The sequence below is a fragment of the Diadema antillarum genome, unplaced genomic scaffold (assembly GCF_040938485.1).
Source record: "Diadema antillarum isolate AM-2024a unplaced genomic scaffold, OU_Dant_1.0 seq00000137_RagTag, whole genome shotgun sequence".
Taxonomy (NCBI): Eukaryota; Metazoa; Echinodermata; class Echinoidea; order Diadematoida; family Diadematidae; genus Diadema; species Diadema antillarum.
In genome coordinates this window covers 594796-622154 of record NW_027271214.1, presented here as the reverse complement: position 1 = coordinate 622154, position 27359 = coordinate 594796, and the positions used below count along the sequence as shown (strand labels likewise).

General features: G+C 39.2%; 1 protein-coding gene across 1 annotated transcript; it reads left to right on the top strand.

Moving 5' to 3' along the window:
- Nucleotides 1-1340: 1340 nt before the first annotated feature.
- On the top strand, nt 1341-26490 carry LOC139727624 (NADP-dependent malic enzyme-like). Its single transcript, XM_071638605.1, has 12 exons — nt 1341-1526; nt 6207-6362; nt 10276-10476; nt 12755-12916; nt 13873-13976; nt 15446-15555; nt 15820-15917; nt 16714-16827; nt 19598-19709; nt 22504-22646; nt 24613-24786; nt 25316-26490. The coding sequence occupies exons 1-12, from the start codon at nt 1434-1436 to the stop codon at nt 25562-25564; spliced, it is 1716 nt and encodes a 571-aa protein (XP_071494706.1). The 5' UTR covers nt 1341-1433; the 3' UTR covers nt 25565-26490.
- The last annotated feature ends 869 nt before the right edge of the window (nt 26491-27359 follow it).

Here is a 27359-nt window from a genome sequence, read left to right as displayed (position 1 = left end):
AAATTAGTACGCGCGAGTGAATGGAAATTTGTATATTTCCGCGTCATCATCACGTTTTGTTCTTATCTTTCTTTTTTGGATAAATTTTTGCGAGTTAGCACGGCGAGCGAGCCGAAGATTTTAGTATTTCAGTTACTAAACATGGAATTCCTGTCATTTTTTGGTTATTAAATCTTACAATTTTAATCAAGATAATATAATAGTGACGGCCTTATAGATAACGATTTATATCAACAAACTGAGGACTTGAAAAAAATACTCTAAATTAGTATGAGCGAGTGAGCCGAAATTTGTATATTTCCTCGTCATCATAACGTTTTGGTCTTATCTTGTTTGATTTTTTTTTTGCGCCCCCCGGCACCTCCGTGTTCGCAGCGAGCGAGCCGAAAATTTTCTATACATTGTCATTTTGTCCGCGTCATCATCATGTTTTGTTTCATCTTGTTTGATTCGGTTTTCTGCCCCTTCTCCCTCCCCATTCCCCCCCCCCCCCCCCCCCCCGGGTCCGGGCGAGTTTTTTTTTTTCCTTCTTCTTTCTTTCTTTCTTTTTTTCGTTTTTTTTTTCGTTTTTTTTTCCCCGTTTTTTTTTGTTTTTCGTTTTTGGCGCCCCCAAGGAGTGGCGCCCGGGTCGCGCCTCCCCGGGACACGTGTCCCCCTTGCTCCCCCGCCCCCCTCCCCCTAGATATAGGGCCTACGCCACTGCTTATAAGCGCCTACCCCCCGGGACCCCGGGAAAGGCCGAGACTTCACCGGCGTCGGGCGCGGCGGGTCCTCAACCCGCGCGGCCCCGACGGCAATTAAATGGCGTAATTCTGCACTTTGCTTATTCGGTGCAGGAGTAGGCAGGCGACATCTATTTTCTCTGAAACGTATCCACTTTTATTCTAGTGACTATCTGATTTGTAAATATTAATCATAAGTATAGTAAGATTTTTTGTAAATGATTACTAGTAGTGTGGGTTTTTGTTGTTAGATCTAAGTGATTATTTAAATGAATACTTATTTCGGAGCAAATTGCCCACCCGGCAGAGAGCTCCATAAAGAACATAATAACAACAACGCCCTCTATTACGTAATCATTCTGCTTTCTAAAATGGCACCTGCATCTGCCCAGTGTTATTTTGCGTATTACGTAAAATCGAGAGAGTAAGCCTCCGTAGCAGGGAGGTCTCTTTCCGCCTCCCTGCTCGTAGCGAACTGCGTGTGCGCTTGCTGTTGATACAGTAGTTACCAAAGACGCTTGGTAGTTATAGATGCTGAGATCAGTGCAGTGGCTGGCCCCGCTGCTGTTTTGCGTACCCATCGTATATGTTTGTCGTATCGATCTCATTACACACGCATTACCACCATCGAAGCTTCGATCAAAAAGAGTCTGCTTCGATCTGTTGAAACGGGATTCCTTACAACAAAGCTAGGAAATCATTTCAATTGACATGGCGTCGCGTTCAAAAAATTGGCAGAGAGATCACATGTTACACACCAGACATTATGGGGCGGATGTTCTGCGTGACAACAAACTAAACAAGGTAGGCCTAGAGTAAAATTGTTAATGATTTTGGAGCTTCGATGTCAGATGTTTGTGCAGCGAGGTCTTCTCCGTAGACAGTCCGTACGGGAAGAATTAGAAGTGCGACGCCCACTCGCCGCGGCCTGCGTCCGCGTCCCCTTGCCTTTACCTTGTCCTTGACCTTGGCCTTGCTTGGCCCTTCTCTTGTCAGAGGCAGAGCAAGAAGGTTCCCTCGTTTTTCCGATTTCGATGATGAATCAATCATTGTACTTTCCTATTGTAGTTTCAGCAAATTAGATATTAAGTATTCAGCTAACGTCGAACACTATTGTCTCGTTTTCTTATAATCTTAGCTGCACATAGAAAAGTTGTGATTGGATGTGAATGAAACTGTACAGGAAAGATTGAGAATGACACAAGGAACAGATGATTAATTTTTTGTAGTGATGCGGTAATTTTTGTCGATTTTATGAAGGATTTTCGATATTGTGGCAGGTGAATGTGGGAGTTCAAGCTTCACATTTTTGAGGTTTGCATGATACACGAAGAACTAAGTAAAGTGCATGTTCTAGTTTGTGCTAGGGCGAGGAGCGCTGCGCAGCTGGAAGTTGACGTCATAAAACAAGACTTCTCTATTGGGAAATTTGGTGTGTTTTAGCATGCATTCGTACTGGTGGAAACCACTGATCTGATCTATGGAAGAACAAGATCAGTGGTGGAAATGAGCTGCTTGGCAGAGGTCTGCGCTCTCAGAGTGCTTCTCTGGTAAATTTTTGGTTTCTACTGAAAAGAGTGCATGTCCTTCACCTCAGGACTGGGACTGCCAGGAGTGGTAGAGGTAGTAGTCTATAGTAGGAGTAGTTCAGTGAACAGTGTCTAATGTTTATATGAGTTTCTACTCAAAACTGGACATTGGAATCTAGAGTGTTTTTCTTAAACCTGATAACAGGGCCATGATTTTTTTTTTTTTGTGTCTTCTCATGTGCAGTCTGTGCATACCCCAACACTTTCATGTCGCTCAGCTGCGTTCACATAGAAGTATTCGGTATTCGGTATTCGGTATTCGCTATTCGCTATTCGATATTCGAGCACCGAGTACACCGTCACCCGCACCGTCAACTCACCATCCCATGCAGTGAGGATTTCTTCCTCCTACATCCCAGCAAATCTTATTAACAATTTCTAAACTGCATCAGAATGTCAGTCTACATGCTTATTTTTGCTAACGGGCAAATCCAGACCAAACGTGTCATTATTTCATAAACGAGAGACGGTATACGCTGCAAGAAAATCGAACAAGCTTGATTCCCACTTTGCTATACTTTTCACAGCTATTCGGTACTTTCGAATAGTGCCCTCCTATGTGAACCGGTGTGAGGAAATCCTATCGTTCGATTCAAGCTATTCGCGTGCCCTCGAAAAACGAGCCCGAATACCCGAATAGTATACTTCTATGTGAACGCAGCCTAAGACTCACTGGTTACAACACCCTGACTACGAAGCAGGGAGGTGGAGTCCACCTCCCTGCGCCTGGGAGGTGTTGGAAAAGGAGAAGAAACAAGAATCACTTCTTTGTACCCATGCTCCGTGGTGCCATAGAAGTCGTGCTGTCTGTCACAGGTGTTAATATAATGTAGATTGATGTGGCGAAAGACAGCACTTCTGATTTAACCCATTTAAGGTGCACCAATTTTGCTTTTTAACACATTTCCCATAGGCACCTATCCAAGCATACTCGAGAACAGTCTTCGTAGACTTCAACAGGTTATGCTTCATTCAGGAAATATGATGTAGACTACCTAGCCAGCAGCAATTCACAGTCTCCTTCAACGTTTTCAGCAGCACTTGTTTAGTGTGCAAAGAATGTAAGACAGGCAAAGAAATTTTGTAAAAATTGCACTTCTTTTCCAAACTGTCATATATGCAGCTAGACATGCGGAAACAGTAATAAATATTCAAGTGTTGAAGCAGACCTAGCAAAGAATATTAGCGAGCTTTAGTTCTGCGATGTGGATGCTAAGACAACCCAAAGTATGCTGTTAGATAAAAATGGTGTTCTGCACATTCGCGAGGCTAGTTTTCCCATTGTTCTACCTGGGAGGCTGGTTGGGGGATGGTTCTGTAATGACTTGTTTTGTGCCAACAGATCTAAAGTGCTGCAGGATTCAAATACTGCCTGTTTATGACATGGAGAATGTTTTTGAATTTTGTTCCATTCATATAATCCATACCTAAGCTTGGGATAGGTGTGTGTGCCTATTGCAGCCAAATAAAAATAATTTCTGTCAACATCAGGGCAGTTGTGCAGGAAGTTGTGATCGAACCACTTTCAAGCTGCAGGTACCTACAGTTGTACAACACCTGATATGTGCTGGTACTACCAGGGATGTTTATCGTGGGAAAAGTGTATTGGAACCTCCAGGGCCAGGCAGGGCCTTTTGTTTCATAGGTTATAGGAAGTCACAGTGGCAATGCAAAAGAGTCAAGGAAGGGACACTTAAATACACACTAGTAGCCAGTGGCGGATCTGCGCACCCCCTCTTTATTTGTTGTTAAAACAAAAGAAGTAAAAAGAAAAAAATGAGATAAAACCTGTATGTAGCACCAGAAATATTGTTTGCGCCCCCCCTTACAGAATTCCTTTATCCGCCCCTGAGTAGCTGTATGATGTATATAGTTTACATAAATCCTTTTATTAATGTAGACTAACTAATGAAAGAAAATTATGTTTTCATTGTGTAGTAAAGTATTATGAAACTGCTGCTATTCTGGCCCAGTATTTTAAAGTGTGAATTTTGAAATTTACAGGCAAAATGTAGTTCTCAGACGAGTTATAATTTAATTTTTCATCATTTGGAATTAGCTTGCAATACAATTATGTATGGAAAATGGTCTATCAAGAAAACTTGTCTGGCTTATAAAAAATGCAATTTGCCAGGATAACGGGTTATGTTTTGGAAGTATTCTGAAACCAAAATTGTAAAATTGATTTATACGATCGTGTCCATACAACTTTTATTCCTCAAAAGGCCCTTCCCTTTTTAATAGTGGGTAGGTAGAACATTACAACCTACATTGTTATGTACATTTTGTACATTATATACCTTATGTGGTCATCGAATTGTGCCATAGCAGTAGTATTGAATTGCTGCAGCTAACAACCTGCATGTGATGCACTCTCGTGCGATTGACACTGAAAGTATGTCCCATTATTATGTAATCAATTCTAAAACATCACAAAAACAACCATGATCGAATGTGCTCTGAGATTGTAATACATGTACTTCTGGAGTACTTTTTGGGGGAGAATTTTGCATTTTGTCAGTACCAGACAGAAATTGGGTTATCATAGTGTTACACCTATTAGACATTATAGGTCTCCATTTTAGAGCAGGAAATTTATGGTTCCTGTACTGTCATTTGGGAACTATATGTTTACCTTTAACAAGTACATTCTGATAAAACAGAAGGTCATGGAAACATTTAGTATACGAAGGGTTGAAATTTTACTGTTAGTGCACTCTAGCAGAGACCATATCCATAGGAAATTATGATTAAGCTTTACATTTTTAACCAGTGATTTGAACAGAACAACACTTTCATTACAGTGTGCTCTGAATGATTTCAAATGTCCTCAAGATTTAATCAGCCCATTGCATAAGGACATTCTAGCTGTTTAATGAAGATAATTGATTGTGCTCGCGTTGTGAGATTATAATGTGATGTAATGTAATTCATTTGACTTAATGATTTTGTGGAAAGTTTGACATAATTAGAAAGAAAGGTATATTCAGAGTAATAATAGACAACTGTTTCAAACCAGTGTATGTATTATGTAATGTGCCACACTGTCAAATTCAATTTAATAGTTGAATACTCACTGGTTATGAATAGTGAAAGAGTAATGCTCGAGAAGACAAGGACAAAAAACAAGACCTACATTGTACTTAGTAGCATAAAACTGGACATCTCCATACAATGTGAAGTTAATTTCTACAGCTTTACTAATGAGTTTTTAAAGGGTGCACTACTTCAGTCTCTTCTTGTATAACTTACATTTAAACAAGGTGTGGGGGGGGGGGGAGAAATCTGAAAGTACAAAATGTAAATAAATGGTGTTTATGCATCTTTAGGCTGTTCTTGTACCAGGCATATATCTTTATCAGGTCTTTAGAGATTTACAGTTGTAATAGTGTTTACAGAATATACTGGAAACCAAACTTCATCATGAAGCATGTTCTATGTATGTCACAATGGTCCCCAAAACAAAAGTATTTGTGGTCCTGTGTGTTAAAGGAGCAGTATACATACACTGTAACTACTGTAAAACCAGAAATGTTCGCATGGATTTTAATTTCATGAATTTTGCGAGAGCCAAGATTCGCGAAATTAAAATGCATACAATGTGAAAGTTCCTGTCTACATGATGTTCGTTGAATGCCAGTGGCGATTTGCCAAAATTCCATGCTGCAGAAAAGGACATTGGCTTCAATTTGCAGAAATTTCATGCCGCAAAAAGTCGTGATCTGAAGTACATACAAATTTTAATCCTGTATTCTGTCTCTTTATCTCTCTCTCTTTCACCAAGGAGCTCCGTGCTTTGACTTTAATCTTTTATGTCTTTCATCCTGTTATGGTGACCATCCATGTGTTACCCTTTAAACTCTCAATCTTTATGATCTGTCTCTTTGTTCTGCAGGGAACTGCGTTCACACTGAAGGAGCGGCAAGCTCTTGGCATCCACGGTCTCCTGCCGCCAGTCATCAGCAATGCTGAGGTGCAGGAGGAGCGTATTCTCCACAACCTCAAGGACCACAGCCCACTTGATAAATATGTGCAGCTAATGGATTTGCAGGTAAATGTGTGACAGCCTACCATAGTACCAGCACAATTTGCGTGAAATAAAAATCTAGGCGAGAAAATGTTGGAATGCCTTGGATCACTCAATGCATTTTTTTTTTCCATGCCTTGAACTCATTTAAGGCCTCTGAGGCAAGAAAAAATATACTTTCTTTTTTCTGATCAGCTCTCTATTTGGATGAGTTTTATTCGTTGACAAGGTTAGAATTTGGAGTCAAAAGGAACCCGAGTTTTAAATTCTAGCAGAATCTTTGTCAGAAGCAAAACGACAAACAGGCAGGGAAAGCGATAACATATAAGGTTAAAATTTATCAAGCAAGGAAGAAGGTTGGAGAGGAATAGAGCAGTTTACGGAATAAATTGTGGACCAGAGGCCCATTCACACTACCATTTCAGAAGTTTAAGTTACATTGTTGTATGCACTTCTGACATACAACTGTAGTGTATGTATCTATTTCACAGGTCTAACTCATTTTGATTGCAGTATTTAAAAAGAAAGAAGATAATTTCTTGAAGGTTCTTTATAGAGTTTTAATTTTATTATCCTCACCCACTCAAAGCTCATGGCCTTTCTACTCATCTTAGGTCTTGGCTGGGTGCAATATTTGAACTTTTGCAGGGTGCAATATTTGAAGACCTTGCAGGGTGCAATATTTGAACTTCTTGCAGGGCACAATATTTGAAGATAAGCCATTCAAACAGAGGGGATTGAAATACTTTTTTTTTAAATCTCTCTAAAAAGTCATAGTTTTCTGCTTATTTGTTGGCCAATACATTTTTTTAGTGCTTACTTGAATAGTTAACCTCTTCTGACATCCACTATTGATGGCTAGTAGTGATTTTATGGACACCGCAGTCCACCCAAGCATTAATCTGTTTATTCAGGAGCTAATGGCACTGGCGTTTGTTTGAGAGCCTTTCATTGTTTCAATATATCAAAGAAGAATGAATCGAGATCACACAGAAGGTACAAAGGGCATGGCTCAAATATTCTCGTACAAAATACATTGTATGTGTGTGTCTGTTTGTCTGTGTGTCTGTGTCTGTGAGTCCCTATCTCTCTAACTCATTCTTTGCATTGTGTTTGCATACACCTTGAAAATTGCAAGAGCCCTGCACGTGACAAGTATACTTCTACTCTTGTACCCTTCACATTGAATTGATATCACACTGTGGCTGAGAGATAAGGGACTAAAGTTCTTGTTTTCTGTAATTTGTTCTCCTGTTGTGTACAGGCCAATGTAGCATTACACTCCTGTTTTTTTTTTTCTTGTCATTTTGTGTACATAAGTAGGACTTGACAGTTCTTGACCTCACTTCAGAAAAAGGCTTAAATTATAAATGTATCCGACTTGTGAATGATCATAATCTTTAAGTAGAATGACAAAGCAAGTTTGTTGAAAATGAAATGTCTTATTCAAAGAATGAATCTATTCTTCAGGTTTCCAACCAAACTAGCAGATACTTTATCATACTGATGCTGCATGACTTGCTTAATTTCATGTGCAGTTTAGTGTGAAAGGCATTCTGTACATTACCGTTGGTATTTGTACATGTATAAGGGCTGAGCACGTTAACATGTTTTAGGAACAATCCAAGCCCAATGTGTGAATTCACAGATTTTACCTCAGAGCAGCATTTGAAAAATATTATGCGATCATTTATTCTTGCTTTCATTCTGTGATAATTTGCAATACTTCATGCTCGCTGAAAAGGTTCATCTGATTGGAAAATCAACTAGATGAGCGTTCGTTTTATCACAATCAATGGAAATTACCTTTACTTGATAAGACTTTCGCCTGCTGGCTCTGCAGGCTTCTTCAGATCGAGCGTTGTGAGAAGGACTTCCCACGAGCCGACGTAGCTGGCGCACGCCGATCTGAGAGAATGGGATCGTATATTGAGGAAAGTGAATATTGTCCGAGGTCTCGGTTGAAGGTTCTCCCTTGTTGTTTCCGAATGTGAATTGCTTCCCTTATCCAGCGTGAGGTTTTTCCAGAGTCTCTGGCTAGGATGGAACACTTCTTCCAGTTGATGTGGTGGTTTTCACTGGCCACATGGTCGCTGATGGCCGACTTGTGCATGTGGGAGGTGGATTCCTTCTTTTTCCCTCTTGTGCAGTAGGACGCACTAACTGTGTCTACCTCTAGTTTGTGTTCATTTTTTCTGGTGCCAAATTTTCTAGCTGTTTCTCCAATGTAGCTTCTTTCACAGTTACCACATGGAATCTGGTAAACTACCCCCGCTTGGTCATCGATGGATCGTTTGTCTTTTGGGTGGACTAGGATGTTCCTGAGTTTCTTGTGTGGCCTGAATGCTGTGGAGATGTGGTATTTCTGGTATATCCTTTGCAATGCTTCCGAGGTACCCTTTACATATGGGATGGTTACCAATTTCCCCCTCCGATTGGTTGGTTTGGTCTGTGAGTTCTTCTTGGTTTGATTATCCCCCCTTTTCTTTTTGGCTTTCTTGAAAGACCAGCCAGGGTATCCACATTTCCTGAGAGAGGACTGGATGTAATCTTCCTCTGCCTTCAGGTCTGCTTCCTCCATGACGATGCTGTATGCTCTGTCCATGAGTGTACGGATGACCCCTAGTTTTTGATGGAGTGGATGGTCGGATTGGAAATTCAGTTATTGTCCCGTGTGTGTCTTTTTCCTGTAGACGACCATCTTGGTTGTGCCATCCGGTCTTTTTGTGATCTTGGTGTCCAGGAAAGGGATGGAATTATCAACCTCAAGCTCATGGGTGAATTTGATACTGCCTGTGTCATCGACTTGGTCTAGGTGTGCCTTGAGTCTGTTGACTGTGTCCGCTTTTACGATGGCAAGGATGTCATCCACATAACGCTTCCAAACTCTGGGTTTGATGTCATCATGAGCGGAGGCAGTGGCTTCTTCTTCCAAGTATTCCATGTAGTTGTTTGCGACAATGGGTGACACTGGGCTGCCCATAGCTGTTGCATATTTTTGGCGGTATATCTTGCCGTCAAAGCTGAAGTAGGTGGTCGACAAGATAAATTCGAGAAGCTTTATGATGTCGTCCACTGTGAGATTGGTCCTCTTGTGTAGTTCAGAGTCTTTCTGGAATCTGTCCCTTACGATCTGAATGGATTGGTCGATTGGGGTGTTGGTGAAAGGGCTCACGACGTCGAACGAGACCAGAACTTCATGTTCCTCGAGTGTGATGTCCTTAAACTCTTCTGCCAAGTCCTTGGAATTGAGTACATGGTGATCTGTCTTCCCTACCACCGGTGACAATATGTCTGCTAATGACCTTGAGGTATTGTAACAGATGGATCCAATGTAATCCACTATGGGGAACACAAACTAGAGGTAGACACAGTTAGTGCGTCCTACTACACAAGAGGGAAAAAGAAGGAATCCACCTCCCACATGCACAAGTCGGCCATCAGCGACCATGTGGCCAGTGAAAACCACCACATCAACTGGAAGAAGTGTTCCATCCTAGCCAGAGACTCTGGAAAAACCTCACGCTGGATAAGGGAAGCAATTCACATTCGGAAACAACAAGGGGGAACCTTCAACCGAGACCCCGGACAATATTCACTTTCCTCAATATACGATCCCATTCTCTCAGATCGGCGTGCGCCAGCTACATCGGCTCGTGGGAAGTCCTTCTCACAACGCTTGATCTGAAGAAGCCTGCAGAGCCAGCAGGCGAAAGTCTTATCAAGTAAAGGTAATTTCCATTGATTGTGATAAAACGAACGCTCATCCAAATACTTCATGCTGTACTATCAGTCCTATTTTATGAATAGGCATTCTGTTGTTAATATGATTGAAATCATGGATCATGGCTAACTGAATATTCTAGGAATATTGAATGTGCAATGTCAGGCAACAATCATTGACATTCCCTCTGTTTGACTTCTCTGCATTTTGTAGGATCGCAATGAGAAGCTATTCTACCGTGTAATGTGCAACCACATCACAGAAATGATGCCTGTGGTGTACACGCCCACTGTCGGGTTGGCATGCCAACGCTATGGCTACATCTTCCGTCGGCCGCGTGGTCTCTTCATCACCAAGCACGATAGGGGACACATCCGGGATATCATTGCTGCATGGCCCGAGCAGAATGTCAAGGTAATGATGATCAAGATTTCTCACTCCACTCAAAAAGTATTGAAAGGTTAAAACTTGAAATGTGCTGATATTGGGTTTTACATTTGTCCATGGATTTGCAGTTTAGTACCAGAGCTGCCAAACCTCCATTCAGAAACCAACAGGAGGCTCCTTGAAAATACTGATTCTTTCAACTGTCGGGTGAGTTAACATGGATTGGTACTTGCTTGTTAACCTGTTGAGGACGAGTGCCGAGTATATTCGGGCAAGTGTCTGTGGGAAATGCGTGCTGTAGCAAAATCAGCCCAACCTCAATGGGTTAACAGTCTATGTTTTTGCCAGAATACCCTTTTGGCAAATAGGAGAAATCATTTATTGTGCTGTTATGTCATTATCAAGTGTACTGCAATTAATACTCAATGCCTTGAAAGTGAAAAACAGATGATTAGGCCACTATGTCAGAAAGAGCATCCTGCTTTTATTGTTTTATTTTTTCTCTTTCCATGGCATGATGTGATTTCCAGCAAGATATTGTTTCGGCGCGGAATTTCCTTCACCAGCAGGGTGGTAATTTTAGCAAATATGACTTCCTTATTAAACAGCGGAGATAGCACAATGGCCATGAGGTACATTGTCTCATTGTTTGACTTGCAATAGATAGCATTTCACCGTAAGTGTATATTACCTTGAACAGTGACGAAGGAAATTCTAATCATTCCCCATATCTGTGTGTCAATTTATGCCTGGACTTGTTATCATGCTTACAAACCTTTGTGAAAAAGAATGTATAAGGAGGAATGGTCGAGAGAAGAGGGGGATTAAACATAGCGTTGCGTATGTAAATACAACCATTCTTGCTTTAATCATAATTTGATCTGAACAGTAAAATAATCAGCTCTGAAAAGTATGGAGTTTCATGTGTAGAATTTTATCTTTTTTGTATTGCACCTCTGTTATTCAACGTAAATTTTCTGTATTCAATCTTTTTATTTCATTTCTGTGAGAAAATAATTATGTTCCTCATCAACATCAGCTGGGGGGGGGGGGGGGGGGGGACAGTATACACTGTACATAAAACCTGAAGAGCCTAGTGCTGAGATATGGGCTGGAGCTGACAATGAATATGTGTGTGTGTGTGTGTGTGTGTGTGTGTGTGTTTTTGACAATGTGTTGTGTAAGAAAATGTAGGTTTCTAATTCACTGCTTCACTGCTTCGAAGTTCAGTCGATCAACATAAAGTGGATTTTGAGTGTAAATACAAGATTGGAAATCATTGAATAATAAGTGGTAATCGTTTTGAGGGAAAATTTGTCCTCATAATTCACATGTTCAAATATTGCTACATTTACACGATTACAAATCTTTATGGGGAGAGGTGTAGCCTGGCAAAGTATGATAATTGAGAAATATGCAATTTTAGAGTTTAACTTTGCACATGAACAGATGAAAGAGTCATTCAGAGCAAGCTCGTGAAATTCTGAAATTTGTTGGATAGGTACTGTAAAACCAGAAATGTTTGCGTGCATTCTAATTTTGCAGGTTTTGTGAGAGCCAAGATTTGCGAAATTAAAATGCACATTAAAGTTTTTCTCTACACCGTATGCATGGAATGCCTGTGGCAATTTGCGAAAATTTCAAGCTGCGAAAAGGACTGTCTGCACCTACAGTATTCCTGAAAATTTCATGCCACGAACATTTCTTCCTTTACAGTACTTGGATCTTTTTGAGAGTTGTGTTACAGATATTCATGTACTGTATGTAGCACAAAAGTTTAATTAGAGTTTTCTAATCAATGTAGTCTTCTTTTTCTGTTCTGGTATAAAGATCGATTTATATATGCCTGAGGTGTAGGTTAGCTGAACCATTTGTCACATGCCAATTACAGCATGTGAGGCCAAAAAAAAAAAGGGGGAAAAAAGAAATATGCATCACACACACTTTCTTACTGGACTGTAAAATTGTTGGCATGTCAATTTCTTAATATTTGTATAAAGTTACTGCACTTTTTTTTTTCTCTCTTTCTCTGTCTGGCTTTATCCCCTTTGTCTTTTTTCTATTTGAATTTATGGAAAAGGAGAGAAAGATAGAGATGGTAGGGAAACTAATTGATCACTGAATATATTTCAACCTTATATGAGTGCAGCAACTTTTGTATGCAGTACAGGCATTGTCATACATGTTAGTTGACAAATATTACCTCTAGCAAGTGTAAAGTCACTTTTTGCTTCTCGTTGCACTTTTCTTTCTTTTTGGAATTATTTTTGGACCAATGCCCCCTCTGTCTTCTGTCCCTCTATAGGCCATTGTCGTGACTGACGGCGAGAGAATCCTAGGGCTCGGTGACCTGGGATGCTACGGCATGGGTATTCCGGTGGGCAAGCTGGCACTGTACACCGCCATCGCTGGCGTCCATCCATCACAATGTTTGCCAGTGATGATTGACGTTGGAACAGATCGCCAGGTAATTTTGTTTTATTTATTTGGTGTTTTTTTTTTGGTACATGCACTTCAATGATACAAGTTCATAATTGATAATTGGGTTTTTGGAGGCCTCAGATTTGAAAGGTAGCCAACGTGTGTTAATGTGTGTGGGGATGTATATAGAAATCTCATTGATACTTACATTGTATCTTTTAGGTATTTCTGCCATCCCAAAATCAGCAGTTGGTATGCCACACTGGACAGTAGTTATGATGTGTGGTAAACCTTTATGTTATACAGGGCTGCACACTAATCCATTTTTTTTCTACTCTTTTTCTGGTCCGACCTGTTTGTTGGACCTGAAGGTACCCAGTTTTTCAATATTTTGCTGGTCTATTCCTGAAAAGGTTACTGGTCGGACTGTGATTTTTACTGGTCAGGGATTGTCGGACCCGTGCCAGTGTGCAGCATTGTGTTATAGTACAGAATGATGTCTTGATGCATAGGCTCTTTACACCTGTCCATTCAAAAAACTGATTATTCCTTCAAATGCTTTACTTTTAATTTTCGGCCTTCCTAAAATTAGCAGTTGGTATGTCACACTGTACAGTAGTTATGGTGTGTGGCAAAAAGTATGTTCATAGTGTTACAGTGCTGAATAATGTGTTGTTGCTTTTAGGCTCTATACATGTTCATTGAAAAAAAGCGAAAACTAAAACCAAAAAACACCATCAACAACAGCAAAACTGAGTACTCTAAAACGAGGAATGTTCTCGTGCATTTTGATTTCGCGAATTTTGCGAGAGCCAAGATTCGTGAAATTAATTAAATAAAATGCACGCGAAAGTTCATACCTACACTATACGAATTGAATGCAGGTGGCCTTTCACGAAAAATTTCATGCCGCAAAAAAGGCCGTCGGCTCCAATTCGCGAAAATTTCATGCCGCGAATATATCATCGTTTTACCGTATTCCTTCAAAATGTTTTACCACAGAGTCTTCTAGATGACCCATTGTATATTGGTCTGAAAGAGAAGAGGGATCGGTCTGAGAATTATGACAAACTCATTGATGAGTTCATGGAAGCTGTTGTCGAGAGGTGAGTAGTATCTTCTTTGCATTGTTTGTATAAAGGAGATGTTCATGTTTCCGTGGTCTCAATGCAATGTTTGCTGCTGTGTATTCTGTGTAGAGGGGACACTTTAACCACTGCTATTTCAAACTTGTATCAATCCATATGCAAGTCATGAAGGAAATGAAATCTTGGGTACTGTAAAAGTGGTTTCTTTCGCGGTGGTTTTATTTTTGCGCTGTGGTTTTATTTTTGCGCTTTTCGCGCTTTGAGGTTGAACCGTGAATTGAACATCACACGAAAATGTTTTGAAAAGTCGCGCGAAATTAACCACGCAAGGAAATGTTTTGAACTCGCCGCTTGTTACAACGCTATTGCACGCTCGCACACACGAAGATTCTGCGCATTGAGTGTATTGATGGTCAACACACACACAGCGATACCACGCAATGCAGGTGCAAGCATGTTATAAAAGTACTCGAGGGATAGAATTTCAGGTAAGCCTGCATTTAATTTTAATTTCTATTTGATAAATAAAAGAAAAATTGGATTATAGTTTGGGTTTTCATGTGCAAAATATAACAGTTTTTGCTGACTGTGAATTCACAGATGTTGCCGACCACGAATTTAAACACGCAAAAAAGTCGGCATCGATGGAAACCGCAAAAGTATCTGCACACGAAAGAAACCACTTTTACACTATGTGATGCGAGATTTTATGAGTGAGAAAGTAGGTACTTGTATTAGCTGTTACCTCACAAAATTTATGAGGTAATTTGTCTTTGAACAATAGATATACTGTAACTTATGTTTGCATAAATGTATGCACAAAATAGTTTGTTTATTTCCATTTTGCATTATGTCAGAAAAAAAAAATGTTGGATATTTGAATTAATCATTTGTTTTGACTGTCAGATTTAGATTATACTGTGCTCAATTAGCTCGTTCAATTGACTTTGTATTTTATTTATGTATGAAAAAGAAATTCAGAAATAGAAATAAAATCAAATAAAAATAAAAATAAAAAAGAAACCAAAATAAAGCATGAATCGTAAACAGTGAGGTTTGTTAATTTGTTGTATCATTAATGCTGGAAAATATCTGCACTTCACATGATATAATATGCAATTCATTCCTTGTTTGGTTGTCACACCCATATAAATTTTCACAACTGTTGCTGGGATTCTGTTATGTACAGTACACCTTGTATAGAGATACTAATTGTTTGCTTTTCTTTCTGAACCATTGTCTCTGCATTAGAACTGTTACATGTAAATACCAGCCTGGGTATCTATCAGCAAAATTCACGACTAGTTTGGACACCACAGACAGTAGTGGGTAGTCTTGTATACCACATTATCAGTGTATATTACTGGATCCGATGACTTCAGAGTAGAAAGCAGTCTTTTCATAGTAAGGCACGTCAATTTGTACACGTGTCAACCATGGTAGGACCTCAGTGTTATTTATTTTTATGCTCTTCTCTGTTGCTTTAGGTATGGCCAGACTTGCCTGATTCAGTTTGAGGACTTTGCTAACAACAATGCCTTCAGACTTCTGGAGAAATACCGCAACAAATACACAGTCTTCAATGATGACATACAGGGTGAGTGTTTTTTTCCCCCATGTTTCCCACTGTGTATCATTTCAAATATCATTCCAGTGCCATCAAATTTGTACTATTTTCGCTATACGTATGAGATCCGATCAAATATTATCCTTATGTTCTTCTCAAATCTATTGCAATATAAAAGTGAACATATTATAGGAAAACAGTTTGATTCATGTACATTACTTTGCTGTGTATGTCAGATCAGACAGACAATAAGAAATTCATTTTCTTTTGCAAACTGTTTGTTTTTTCCTCCAGGTACTGCATCTGTTGCTGTAGCCGGCCTCCTTGCCAGTTTGCGCATCACCAAAACAAAACTCAGGGACAACAAGTTCCTCTTCCAGGGTGCTGGTGAGGTAAGGACATTAGATGATTATAGCCTGGCACCACCATTTTTACTGTCCACTTGTTGACACTACAAACAATGCTATTTCAAAGTTGCCCACATACAAAATCTTTATAAGGCAAAAGTGTAGTGCCAAGTCATAATGCAGCTAAAATTTGACAGAATTTGAGACAAACAACAAGTTTTATTATTATATAAGTCTAAAACTAAAATAGTGTCCCATGGGCATCATAGAAATAGTTTCTGCAGTCTTTTGACTGTATTGTTGCATGGCACTCTTTTCTCCTGTATATAAAACTCACCAAATCCCGCAAAATCTATAGGAGACTAAAACATTTTCACCATTTTCTGTGCCAAATGTCTCAATGGGACAAAAAAACAACAACACTCTTCTGTTGCTGTAACAGAAGCCTATGTGGAGCAGTGTGTGTAAAGATATTCAATGGAAAGAGCAATCCACGTCTTCAAATAAATTTGAGAATAGCCATGGTTTAATAGTAAAACTTAAATGTGTTTTATGTGGTGTTATCTTTGCAGAACACTCGGACACCATGAAGTGGATATTACAACAGATCTGTTTTGTCCTTTAATTTCTTTTCTTGTGATCATTCAAAGAAAGCTTGCCTGTTATTCACTTTTAGCATTACTTTTTATTTGTCTGTATGCATTGCTCAATATACACATAATGTAATGATTTGCTCTGTAGTAATTTCTTCCTTCCTTTCCATTTCTTTCTTTCATTTATTCTTGCTGTTTCTCTATATGTCTGTCTGTCTGTCTGTCTGTCTGTCTTTCATGGACTACAGGCATCTCTAGGTATAGCCGATCTGATTGTGAGCGCCATGAGCGAAGAAGGACTCGGTGAAGAAGAGGCAAGGAAGAGAATATGGATGGTGGACTCCAGGGGACTGATCTCCAAGGTAACGCCATCTAGGTCCTAAAACCTCTTTGAAAGCGAGATGAGCCTTGACAATGCTGCCCTGCTACATTATTGACCATGTGTTGTAGCCATCGTATAGTCACTGGGAAGCGGTCAGGCATATTTCTCAGATTTCATTGTGTGTGCCATCACATTTTCCCTTTATTATTATTATTTTTAAAGTTTTAAACTGTGAGGATATTTCATATAAGACTTGTTACAATTTGCTGATATTTTACGACTTTACTCTAACCTTGGTATACATGGAAAACTGATAAAATGAAAGAAAATTTGTGGTGACACTGAAAAAGCCACTAACTCGAAAGCCTTGATCATCAATATATCTATATATATATTTTTAGCGTGACACTGCATTTATTAAAAGTGAAAAAAAAAAACTTTGCTTGAAAGAGATTGTAGAGAAGGTTTTGCTTCATTTTTGTTTTCTGTTTCTATATTTGAAAATCAATGGTAGGTATACAATATTTCATCTTGAGAATGTTCAGACTCTCGTCATTAAAGCACAACAGTAGTACGAGATGTTCAGACTGCTGGCCCTGGTTTGTAATTATCACCATGTAATGAAAGCTGCTATTATATATGGGTCACACCATTCCACTTTAGGAGGACTTTGGACAATGTGTTCATGATGTCCATGCCCGTTGTTTTTGGATTAAGAGCCAGAGTTGACTGTATGGACACTGCAACAAAGCCCTACTCTTTTTTTTTATGCCTCCGCCACGAAGTGGTGCCGGAGGCATTATGTTTTCGGGTTGTCCGTCCGTCCGTCCGTCCGTCCGTCCTTCCGTCCGTCCGTAATGAATTTTGTGGACAAGGTAACTATCAAAACCTGTTGAGGTATCCTAATGAAACTTGGCATGTATGTGTATTAGGGGGTGAAGTTGTGCCTATCAACTTTTGGGTGCACATGCTCAAGGTCAAAGGTCAAAAGGTCAAGGTCAAATACATAAAATTTCACTATTTCCACCATATCTATTGAATGCCTGAAGATATTTTCTTGAAACTTAGTGTATACATGTATTACCCAATTAAGATTCTCTGGTGAAAATTTGGGTCATGAGGTCAAAGGTCAGAGGTCAAAAGGTCAGGGTCAAATGCATAAAATTTCACTATTTCCACCATATCTATTGAATGCCTGAAGATATTTTCTTGAAATTTAGTGTATACATGTATTACCCAATTAAGATTCTCTGGTGAAAGTTTGGGTCATGGGGTCAAAGGTCAAAAGGTCAGGGTCAAATACATAAAATTTCACTATTTCCACCATATCTATTGAATGCCTAAAGATATGTTCTTGAAACTTAGTGTATACATGTATTACCCAATTAAGATTCTCTGGTGAAAGTTTGGGTCATGAGGTCAAAGGTCAAAGGTCAAAAGGTCAGGGTCAAATACATAAAATTTCACTATTTCCACCATATCTATTGAATGCCTGAAGATATTTTCTTGAAATTTAGTGTATACATGTATTACCCAATTAAGATTCTCTGGTGAAAGTTTGGGTCATGAGGTCAAAGGTCAAAAGGTCAAGTAAAAATATTAAAACTTCTTTTTTTTATCCGTACTTGGAAAATTGTTCAAGGTATCTTCATGGAACATAGTATATACATGTATTGACTGGAAGTGATTATCTAAAGAATGTAGGGTTCATGGGGTCAAAGGTCAGGGTCAAAGGTCAAGTGCAACACTTCAAAATTTTACTATTTCCCTCATATTTATGCAATGCCAGCAGGGTTATTTTTTTTTACACTTGGTGTATGCATGTGTAACCTAATAGAAATTCTCTGGAAAGTTTTTTTTTCTTCTTTTTTTGCCTCAAAGGTCAAAAGGTCAAAGATCAAGTGAAAGTGCTGAACTAACTTTTTCCTCCATATCTCGGAAGTGGCTCAAGTTATCTTGAAACTTAGTTCATATTATGCATGTTCTACCTGAAAGTGATTATCTTATGAATTTTAGGGTCAAGGGCCAGATGAAAATGGTAACAATTTACTATTCAATTCAGAAATTGCACTTTTTCTCCACACCTGTACCTTGAAAATTACTCAATGCCTAAATGTATGAATGGGTCAGAGTCAAGTTAAAGTCCTTAAATCCCTAGATACATGCTCTCCTATTAATCGAATTAAACCTAGGTCAAGGAAGGTGAACATTCAACACATTTGTGACAAACTTGTCATTTCAATATTTTGCCAATTTTGTGAAAATGTAATCACACATTGTCCACATGTACCATCTAGACCTATTGGGAAAATCATGCATTATGGCGGAGGCATGCCAGTCGCCAAAGCGACATTTCTAGTTTCAAACAATATATTGATGTGAGACCATTCAAAAGCCCTAAAATGCATGATTATGTTTTTTTTGTTTGTTTGTTTTTTTTCAGTGATTGAGGCAATGTGCAAACAGTTTCAGGATTTATACAAAATTTTAATATACAAGAATTCAGACACACACACAAAAATGATTGCTTATATCGTATATTGAAACAAGAACTCTGTGGTCTAGATGCGAGGTTGATTAGTGACCCGAGAGCAAAATGTTATGGTATGTTTATTATGGAAGATGCCAATTTCTTCAAGCCGCTTCTAGAGGTTATTTAGCCACAAGTGCCCATGTGCATGGGGAATATTACCATGAAATGTGGTCATCTCGTTACCAAGTATTAACATTAAAAAGTATCATGTAATCCAGAAATCTACACACTGAAAGAGAGGATGATACCTTTCTACCATCTTGCCTTCTTCGTGCAGGGTCGCCCCTCTGGTGGGATCTCGGAACACAAGTCTCACTATGCACATGATCACGAGCACATGACTGACCTAGCTGCCATCGTCAAAACTGTTCAACCAACCGTCCTCATAGGTGAACACGAATAGAAAGAAACAACCATAAATCCCATTATATATATACTGGTAGATCACAGAAAGGTGGTGGCGGGAGTAGTCTCACCGCAAGAAATTCTGATTGAAAAGTCGTCTTTCATAAATTGCCAGAGCCCTTAAAAACCTGAAATTCATAGCACCTTGTTGCCAACCCTTCAATTCTCATAGTATTTTTTTTTTTGGATACCCCTTAACCTCTATGAGCCATTTAAGACTATTCATTTACAGTCAAACCTGTCTATAGCGGCCACCCAAGGGAGACGGAAAAAGTGGCCGTTATAGACAGGTGACCGCTATAGACAGGTAATCCAACTTTGTGTGCATTGCTTACGTGTACATGTATCATCGTTGTATCCTTCCATGTACATGTACGTGTGTACGTATGCACACACCGTGTGTTTCATGCATTTTAATAATCATGCCGGTGTATGAATGAAATTGTTGCACAGTAGTATTGTCGTGAAGAAAGCTTAACTGCATTACTATGACTAAATGAGGGATGACTGCAGCGGTGGCGATCACTGAACGTTGCCCGCAAGGCTACAAAGCAGTAAAACACGCTGAATTATCGGCTCGGCTACGGCTCGATTGGATTTTGGCCGCTATAGACAGGTTAAAGTCTACCGCGGGAAACAAATTTGTGGCCACTGGCCGCGTTAGACAGGTGGCCGCTATATACAGGGTCTTTAACAGGGCTTTTCTCTCGGGGGGATTTTTCAGTGGCCGCTATAGACAGGTGGCCGCTAAGGCAGGTTTGACTGTACCATTTCTTTTTCTCTGATAGAGTAGTAATAGTGTCATATTGTTTGCGAAACCCTAGTGGGTGAAGACTGACGGTAATTGTTCATGATTATGGACATGATAAAAGGTAGTTATAAAAATTAACAACAAGGAGCATGGCAGGGAGCTTGCACGAAAGTAAATCCAGTTTTGAAGCTTAGGTGAGCATTAATCCCCTTCAGGCTCTTGTTGATCATATTTATCCTGCAGTAGCTTTTTTAATGATTGTTTTTAATTACCTCCAGGAAGGGGGTTATGGTATTTACTGGCATCGGTTTGTTTGCTTGTTTGTCTGTCTGTTTGCAAACTAACCCGAAAAATATTGTGAACGGATTTAGCTGAGATCTACAGGAAAATGTTATAATGACACAAGTAGGAGATTATGAAATTTTGGTAGTGATGCTTTCTAGATCCCGAAACTCTTTTTTTTTTTCGTAGTTTTGAAGGATTCTATATCATTGGCAAATGGGACCTTCAAACCAGGGAATTCAAGCTGTATGTATTTAAGGTGTGCAGAGAGGCTTGAGACGCAACAATAAGTTAAGATGGAAACACTATTAAACAAGGATTCTCTATCACTTGGATATGGGACCATTTTTAGCGTATTGATTATGTGAAAATTAGCCGCTTGGTAGGGGTCTGCGCTCTCCGAGCGCCTTTCTAATTGAATATGCCTTGGCCTTTTCATACTGTTTCCTTTCACCATTCTGCTGGATTGTTGTTTTTGTTATGCCTCCGCCACGAAGTGGTGCCGGAGGCATTATGTTTTTGGGTTGTCCGTCCGTCCGTCCGTCCGTCCGTCCGTCCTTCCGTCCGTCCTTCCGTCCGTCCGTCCGTCCTTCCGTCCGTCCTTCCGTCCGTAATGAATTTTGTGGACAGGATAACTATCAAAACCTTTTGAGGTATCCTATTGAAACTTGGCATGTATGTGTATTAGGGGGTGAAGTTGTGCCTATCAACTTTTGGGTGCACATGCTCAAGGTCAAAGGTCAAAAGGTCAAGGTCAAATACATAAAATTTCACTATTTCCACCATATCTATGCAATGCCTGTAGATATTTTCTTGAAACTTAATGTATACATGTGTTACCCAATTAAGATTCTGTGGTGAAAGTTTGGGTCATGAGGTCAAAGGTCAAAGGTCAAAAGGTCAAGTAAAAATATTAAAACTTCACCTTTTTTCTCTGTACCTTGGAAATTGTTCAAGGTATCTTCGTGGAACATAGTATATATTGTACATGTACTGACTGGCAGTGATTATCTAGAAAATTTAGGGTTCATGGGGTCAAAGGTCAGGGGGTCAAAGGTCAAGGGAAACACTTCAAAATTTTACTATTTGCTTCATGTTTATGCAATGCTGACAGGATTATTATATTTTTTACACTTGGTGTATACATGCATAACCTAATAGAGATTCTTTGGAAAGTTTTTTTTTTCCTTTTGTATTTGCCTCAAAGGTCAAAAGGTCAAAGATCAAGTGAAAGTGCTGAACTAAGCTTTTCCTCCATATCTCGGAAGTGGCTCAAGTTATCTTGAAACGTACTACATATTTAAATGCATGTTCTGCCTGACAGTGATTATTTTATGAATTTCAGGGTCAAAGGCCAGATGAAAATGGTAACAATTTACTATTCAATACAGAAATTGCACTTTTTCTCCGTACCTTGAAAATAACTCAATGTATAAACATATGAATGGGTCAAAGTCAAGTTAAAGTCCTTAATTCGCAAATACATGCTCTCCTATTCATCCAATTAAACCTAGGTCAAGGAAGATGAACATTTAACACATTTGTGGCAAACTTGTCGTTTTAATATTTTGCCAATTTTGTGAAAATGTAATCACACATTGTCCACATGTACTACCTGTACCTATTAGGAGAATCATGCATTATGGCGGAGGCATTCCAGTCGCCATAGCGACATTTCTAGTTTTGATTTTTCATTGTGTCAATTTTTCTTTGTTTTTTTCTTTTATCCTGTACCATGTGTGTAGGTGCTGCTGCCATCAGTGGTGTGTTCACACCAGACATTCTGAAGGACATGGCATCCTTCAACAAGCGTCCCGTCATCTTTGCCCTGAGCAATCCAACCAGTAAGGCCGAGTGCACCGCTGCTGAGGCCTACCAGCACACCAATGTGAGTTTCAAAAGGTCGTAGAATAATGAATATCACAGTGGGAAAAAGGCAAACAAACCCAAGCAACGTGTTAGTTTGTTTCCATTCATTGTGTGGGTGGTATGCAAGACCAGGGTTACATGAAAGAGCCTCTCATCCATGTATTTTGTCTTTACTGTAACTTTTATAAGATGTTTCATTGGTATTCTGCACAGCAGCTCCCCATGAACTAGATAAAATATAACACTCAGAAGTAATAAAATAGAAGCAAATCCCACGACAGTGAAGCCCCTGGGACGGGCAGTTTTCTATAATGTTATATCGAACTTTCTGTATAATCAAACAATCAAGTATGTAAAGACATATAGATAATGATTTCGAGTCTTGTTTTACTTTGTTGTAACAAGATTTACTTTGTTGTAACAAGAGTTTCTTTGAACCCTTGTTTGTTATAATGGGAGTGCACTGTTTACAGTTTTCGGATGATATAACTTAGGCCAACCCAGTGAGGTAAAGCAATCAAATAGTCCTTAATGAAGGCCATTGTTTTTATGAGACCCACACTGTGAGAGAGTTCATTTCAGGCAGTCTGTGCTATCTACCCCTCCCACCCCCCCCCCCCCCACCCCCCCCCCCCCCAAAAAAAAAAAGGAGAAAATTGTCACTTTGCAAACAGAATGCAGTCAGGAGTACTTATTGTGCATATGACCTCAAGTTGCAGGTATGCAGCAAATATAAACATTTAAGAAACAGCAGATTGCCTTCATCTTGTCATGAGGCATACTGAGTACATTGACATATTCTGTATTGGAAACTAGTCATTCAGAAATTGTGCCCTTCCAGAATGTGTTGAACTGTTATCAAAGATAACAAAGTCACTATACATGCATGTTCCTTATTACCCTAAAAAATACAATATTATAATACAGAATGTGACAATACAAATTATTTTCTAAGGGAAATTTCAATTCCTCCATTGTGTGTCAATGTACGGTACAGTGTATCTCAATGCAGCTCTCCTGTTGAGCATTACTGTTAAAGTGTAAATTTTCTTGTTTTTCGTGTAACCAGAAACTAGCGCAGAAATAATAGTACGCAAATATATTTGCATGTCATATGTTCCAGTAGTTAATGCCCTGATTCCACAGAATTAAAAACATGCGGATACATCTCACTTGGCAAAGCGCAAAAAATTACCTGTGCGAAAATATCCACTTTTATAATATGTGACCGTGCACCTCAAAACGAACATAAAGTCGCACACACTGGTTTTGAGTGAGGACTGAAAATAAAGCAAAATGGGTCAACCTAGCCGAACTTGACTTTTTCATAGTTTATGAAAGAGCGGGTCTTCTTTTACATTATGCTAAAATTTGGTATCATAAAACGGGCAGAAAAGTGTGTTTTTTTAGCAGTTTATCTCGAACATACTTGGTAGAATAGTGTGATTAGGTGTGTCTTTAGAATCCCTCTTTCATTTCTGAAAAACCTTGTCCACACTCTTCAATTTCAACTCTAATAACTTTTGAAAAGATAGTGCTACTGCTTTGAAAGTTGGTATTAATTATGAACAGAATGTGTTAATGAGGCATGCTTAATTTCAGTTTAATCTGATAATTCCTTCATTGTTGTTACTCTGGTGGTTTACTTCCTGTTTTTTGTCCCATTCATAGCACAGCCAGCACGGTTTGGTAAAGATTAAGCGCTTGAATAGACACTGTAATTCAGAGCCTCTTTTCTCAGTTCACACTTTTTCTGAGTTTGTGCTTTCTTTCCAATATTTAGATAGGTTAGGAGAGTCCATTTGATTTGAGTTATAAATCATTTTAAAGCTTAAAGTCTGCTCTTTCAGAATATGGTCTTAACTAAAAATTCATGTCTGGCGACTTTTTGTTTGTTTTGAGGTGCAGAGTCACATATACTATAAATGCCAGTAACCATGGCCGGGTAAGATCTCACATGTATCATTTACTGACCACCACTACAGGGCCAGTGTGTGTTTGCTAGTGGGAGTCCATTTGACCCGTACAAGCTGCCCAACGGTAAGACCCTGGTTCCAGGCCAAGGAAACAACGCGTACGTGTTCCCAGGCGTGGCTCTTGGGATCATCGCCTTTGGAATCAAGCATGTCACTGACACGGTCTTCCTGGAGGCTGCGAAAGTAAGCCATAATGTTTTTTTAACATCAAGAGCTCGCTGCATAATTGCTTGTATCATTGCCAAGAGATAGATTAAATCATATCCAGTTCAAACTTGACAAAATTTGCTGTGAGGTGAACACAGCATTTTATTTTTTTAACACAGATGTGTTTAACCATAGCAATGACTTTATTCTTTTTATGCAGTTATGAATTTGAGTGAAAGTTCTTTTATGTATCCCGAAGTAGCCCTGAAGTAGCCATTTCCGTCACTGGTATCTGAAGCCTGAAATACTTCTTTTTAAGTTTTGGGAGAAATTTTGGAAAACCCTGATTGTGTACAAATTCCATGTCATTGAATCTTTGCAAAATTATGTTAAAACATGCAAAATCAAATTCTTTGTTTGATTTCATTTGATTTGTTGTTCTATTTAAAGTTTTGAATGAAAAGCGTTGGTCACTATCTGTTGACAGTACTGTGCTAAACTGGATGATATGAAAAAATAAAACCCTTTCATGGACTGACTGCAACTGAATATTGTGACTTCACAGTGCATCGCCAACTTGGTGACAGAAGCTCACCTGGATGAGGGACGAGTCTACCCACCCCTGGAGGACGTCAGGGAGGTATCTGTCCAGATTGCCACCCGCGTTGGAGAGTACGCCTACAAGACGGGCATGGCATCTACGTACCCGAAACCGGACGACATGGAGGCGTACGTGCGCAAGTGTATATACGACTTCGAGTACGAGTCCTTTGTCCCAGACTACTACGAATGGCCGACAGAATCAAAGTATTAGGGAGGCTGCTGACACTTGGAGTTTTTTCCCCGCGAGAGTCGTGGAATGCAGGTATTATCAGTGCAAAGGGTATTTGGAATGGTCAGTTGTGAAATTGAAATTGTATCGTGCAAGTTATCAGCATTTTAATGGGCAGTAGCAGGTGAGTGGAGTAAATTATAAATGGAAAGTAGATTAGCTGTTCATCAGAAAATGCTGTAGGTGCATGTTGTATCTTAGCATGTCTTCTTTAAGGCAGTGAAAGCATTTGTTCATGTTGATAAGAAAAGTTTAATGTGCTAGCAATGTCATGATTGTTGAGCCAAGATTATAGCCATATGCACAAAGAAATAAATGTCACATTGGCAACAGAGAGTGAATTTTACCCTCAGCATGTGTTTGCATCTTAAATATCACTACAGAAGTTGCCCTGCTTATCTACTTCTAAATAGTAGTTTATACATGACTGACTTTTTTGAAGCAAATACATTGTATGATTGTAGCTGCCATGACAAATGTTATTTGTCATGGAATGTCTTTATGTGACCGTGATTTGCATACACAATTGAATACATTGATTGAATGTTTGGAGAACTGCTTAGCCAGGGATCTTGATGTTGGAAAACCTTTCCTCCCGAACGTGATGTAACGTGACCCGTCGAGTTCGTACCGAGTTGTGACGTTAGGAGAAATATTCTGGGATTTGTTTACGCAGAGAACATGCAGAAGGATGACAGAGAACTGACAATTTTTGACAAACAATTCCACACACCATAGTGAAGTCGGATGAACAGAATGGTGTGGGTTTCATCAGAATTGAACCTAGTATAAGAGAGTTTAGCATGCTTACACTGAATAGTGAGGTTGGTTGCTACAATGCACAAATTGAGTGAGGGGATAATGATGTCACTATCTTTCACTTTCCCAATTTGTGTACACACACACACACACACACACACACACACACACACACACACACACACACACAGAGAAATATCAAAATCCAGTTTTACTGATTTCACTGATTTACTGCTGTAAACTCCCACACAGAATTCATTGTTCTTTGTGAGACTGTAAACTAATGTCATTGTTACAGATTTCATTTCAAAGTGGAAAAAAAAGTTTGTGAAGGGTTTACAGGTCAGCTGGAGACATGTGACATGGTATCATTGACCTACCTCGGTCCTACTTGTGATGAAATCCATACCATTTTTGTTTTCTTTTGGTCTGCTTGTACATTATCCATTTAAGCCAAAGAACATGATGTAGAATTATGCTCTAAAAGTGTCAGTTGTTTGTGACCTACTAACATGCATATATGTTTGTGTTTGTCCAGGAATTCAAGGAATTTGATAATACAGGAATTCCAAGAATTATGTCTTTCTGTCCAAGTACTCAGTTGTGTATTTGGCTTTTTAGGGTATAATATCAGTAGTATTCTCTGTTTGTCAGAGAAATGCATATTGCCTTGAGCTCTGGTGCTGACAAACTCCAAACAAACAAGTAATTTTGTAGTTTTCCCTGTTAGCTTTTCATCATCTGTGATTTATGAGGGATTTTTTTAAAAAGAATACATTATTATCTCGTATGCCAGTATTCTAGATAGTATGATGGGCATGTCGAAATAGTGTGTTACAAAGTGAGAGCATTGCACAGTTTTTGTTTTGAAACTCTTCTGGTCATAGCGAAGCCAATGAAGAAGAGCCTTTTGTCATATGATTTTTTTTTTTTAAATGTCAGAACTTGAGTTTCCAAAATGAAGAAAATATAAAGAAAGACAAGGAAAAAAAAGACTTGAAAGGAAAGTGAATCTCAA

Excerpts from the sequence above, each read along its gene's own strand:
- LOC139727624 (XM_071638605.1), top strand. The coding sequence starts at position 1,434 with ATGGCGTCGCGTTCAAAAAATTGGCAGAGAGATCACATGTTACACACC. Across the intron at positions 13,977-15,445 it reads ATGGAAGCTGTTGTCGAGAG|GTATGGCCAGACTTGCCTGA; the intron begins GTGAGTAGTATC and ends CTGTTGCTTTAG. Across the intron at positions 22,647-24,612 it reads AGGCCTACCAGCACACCAAT|GGCCAGTGTGTGTTTGCTAG; the intron begins GTGAGTTTCAAA and ends CCACCACTACAG.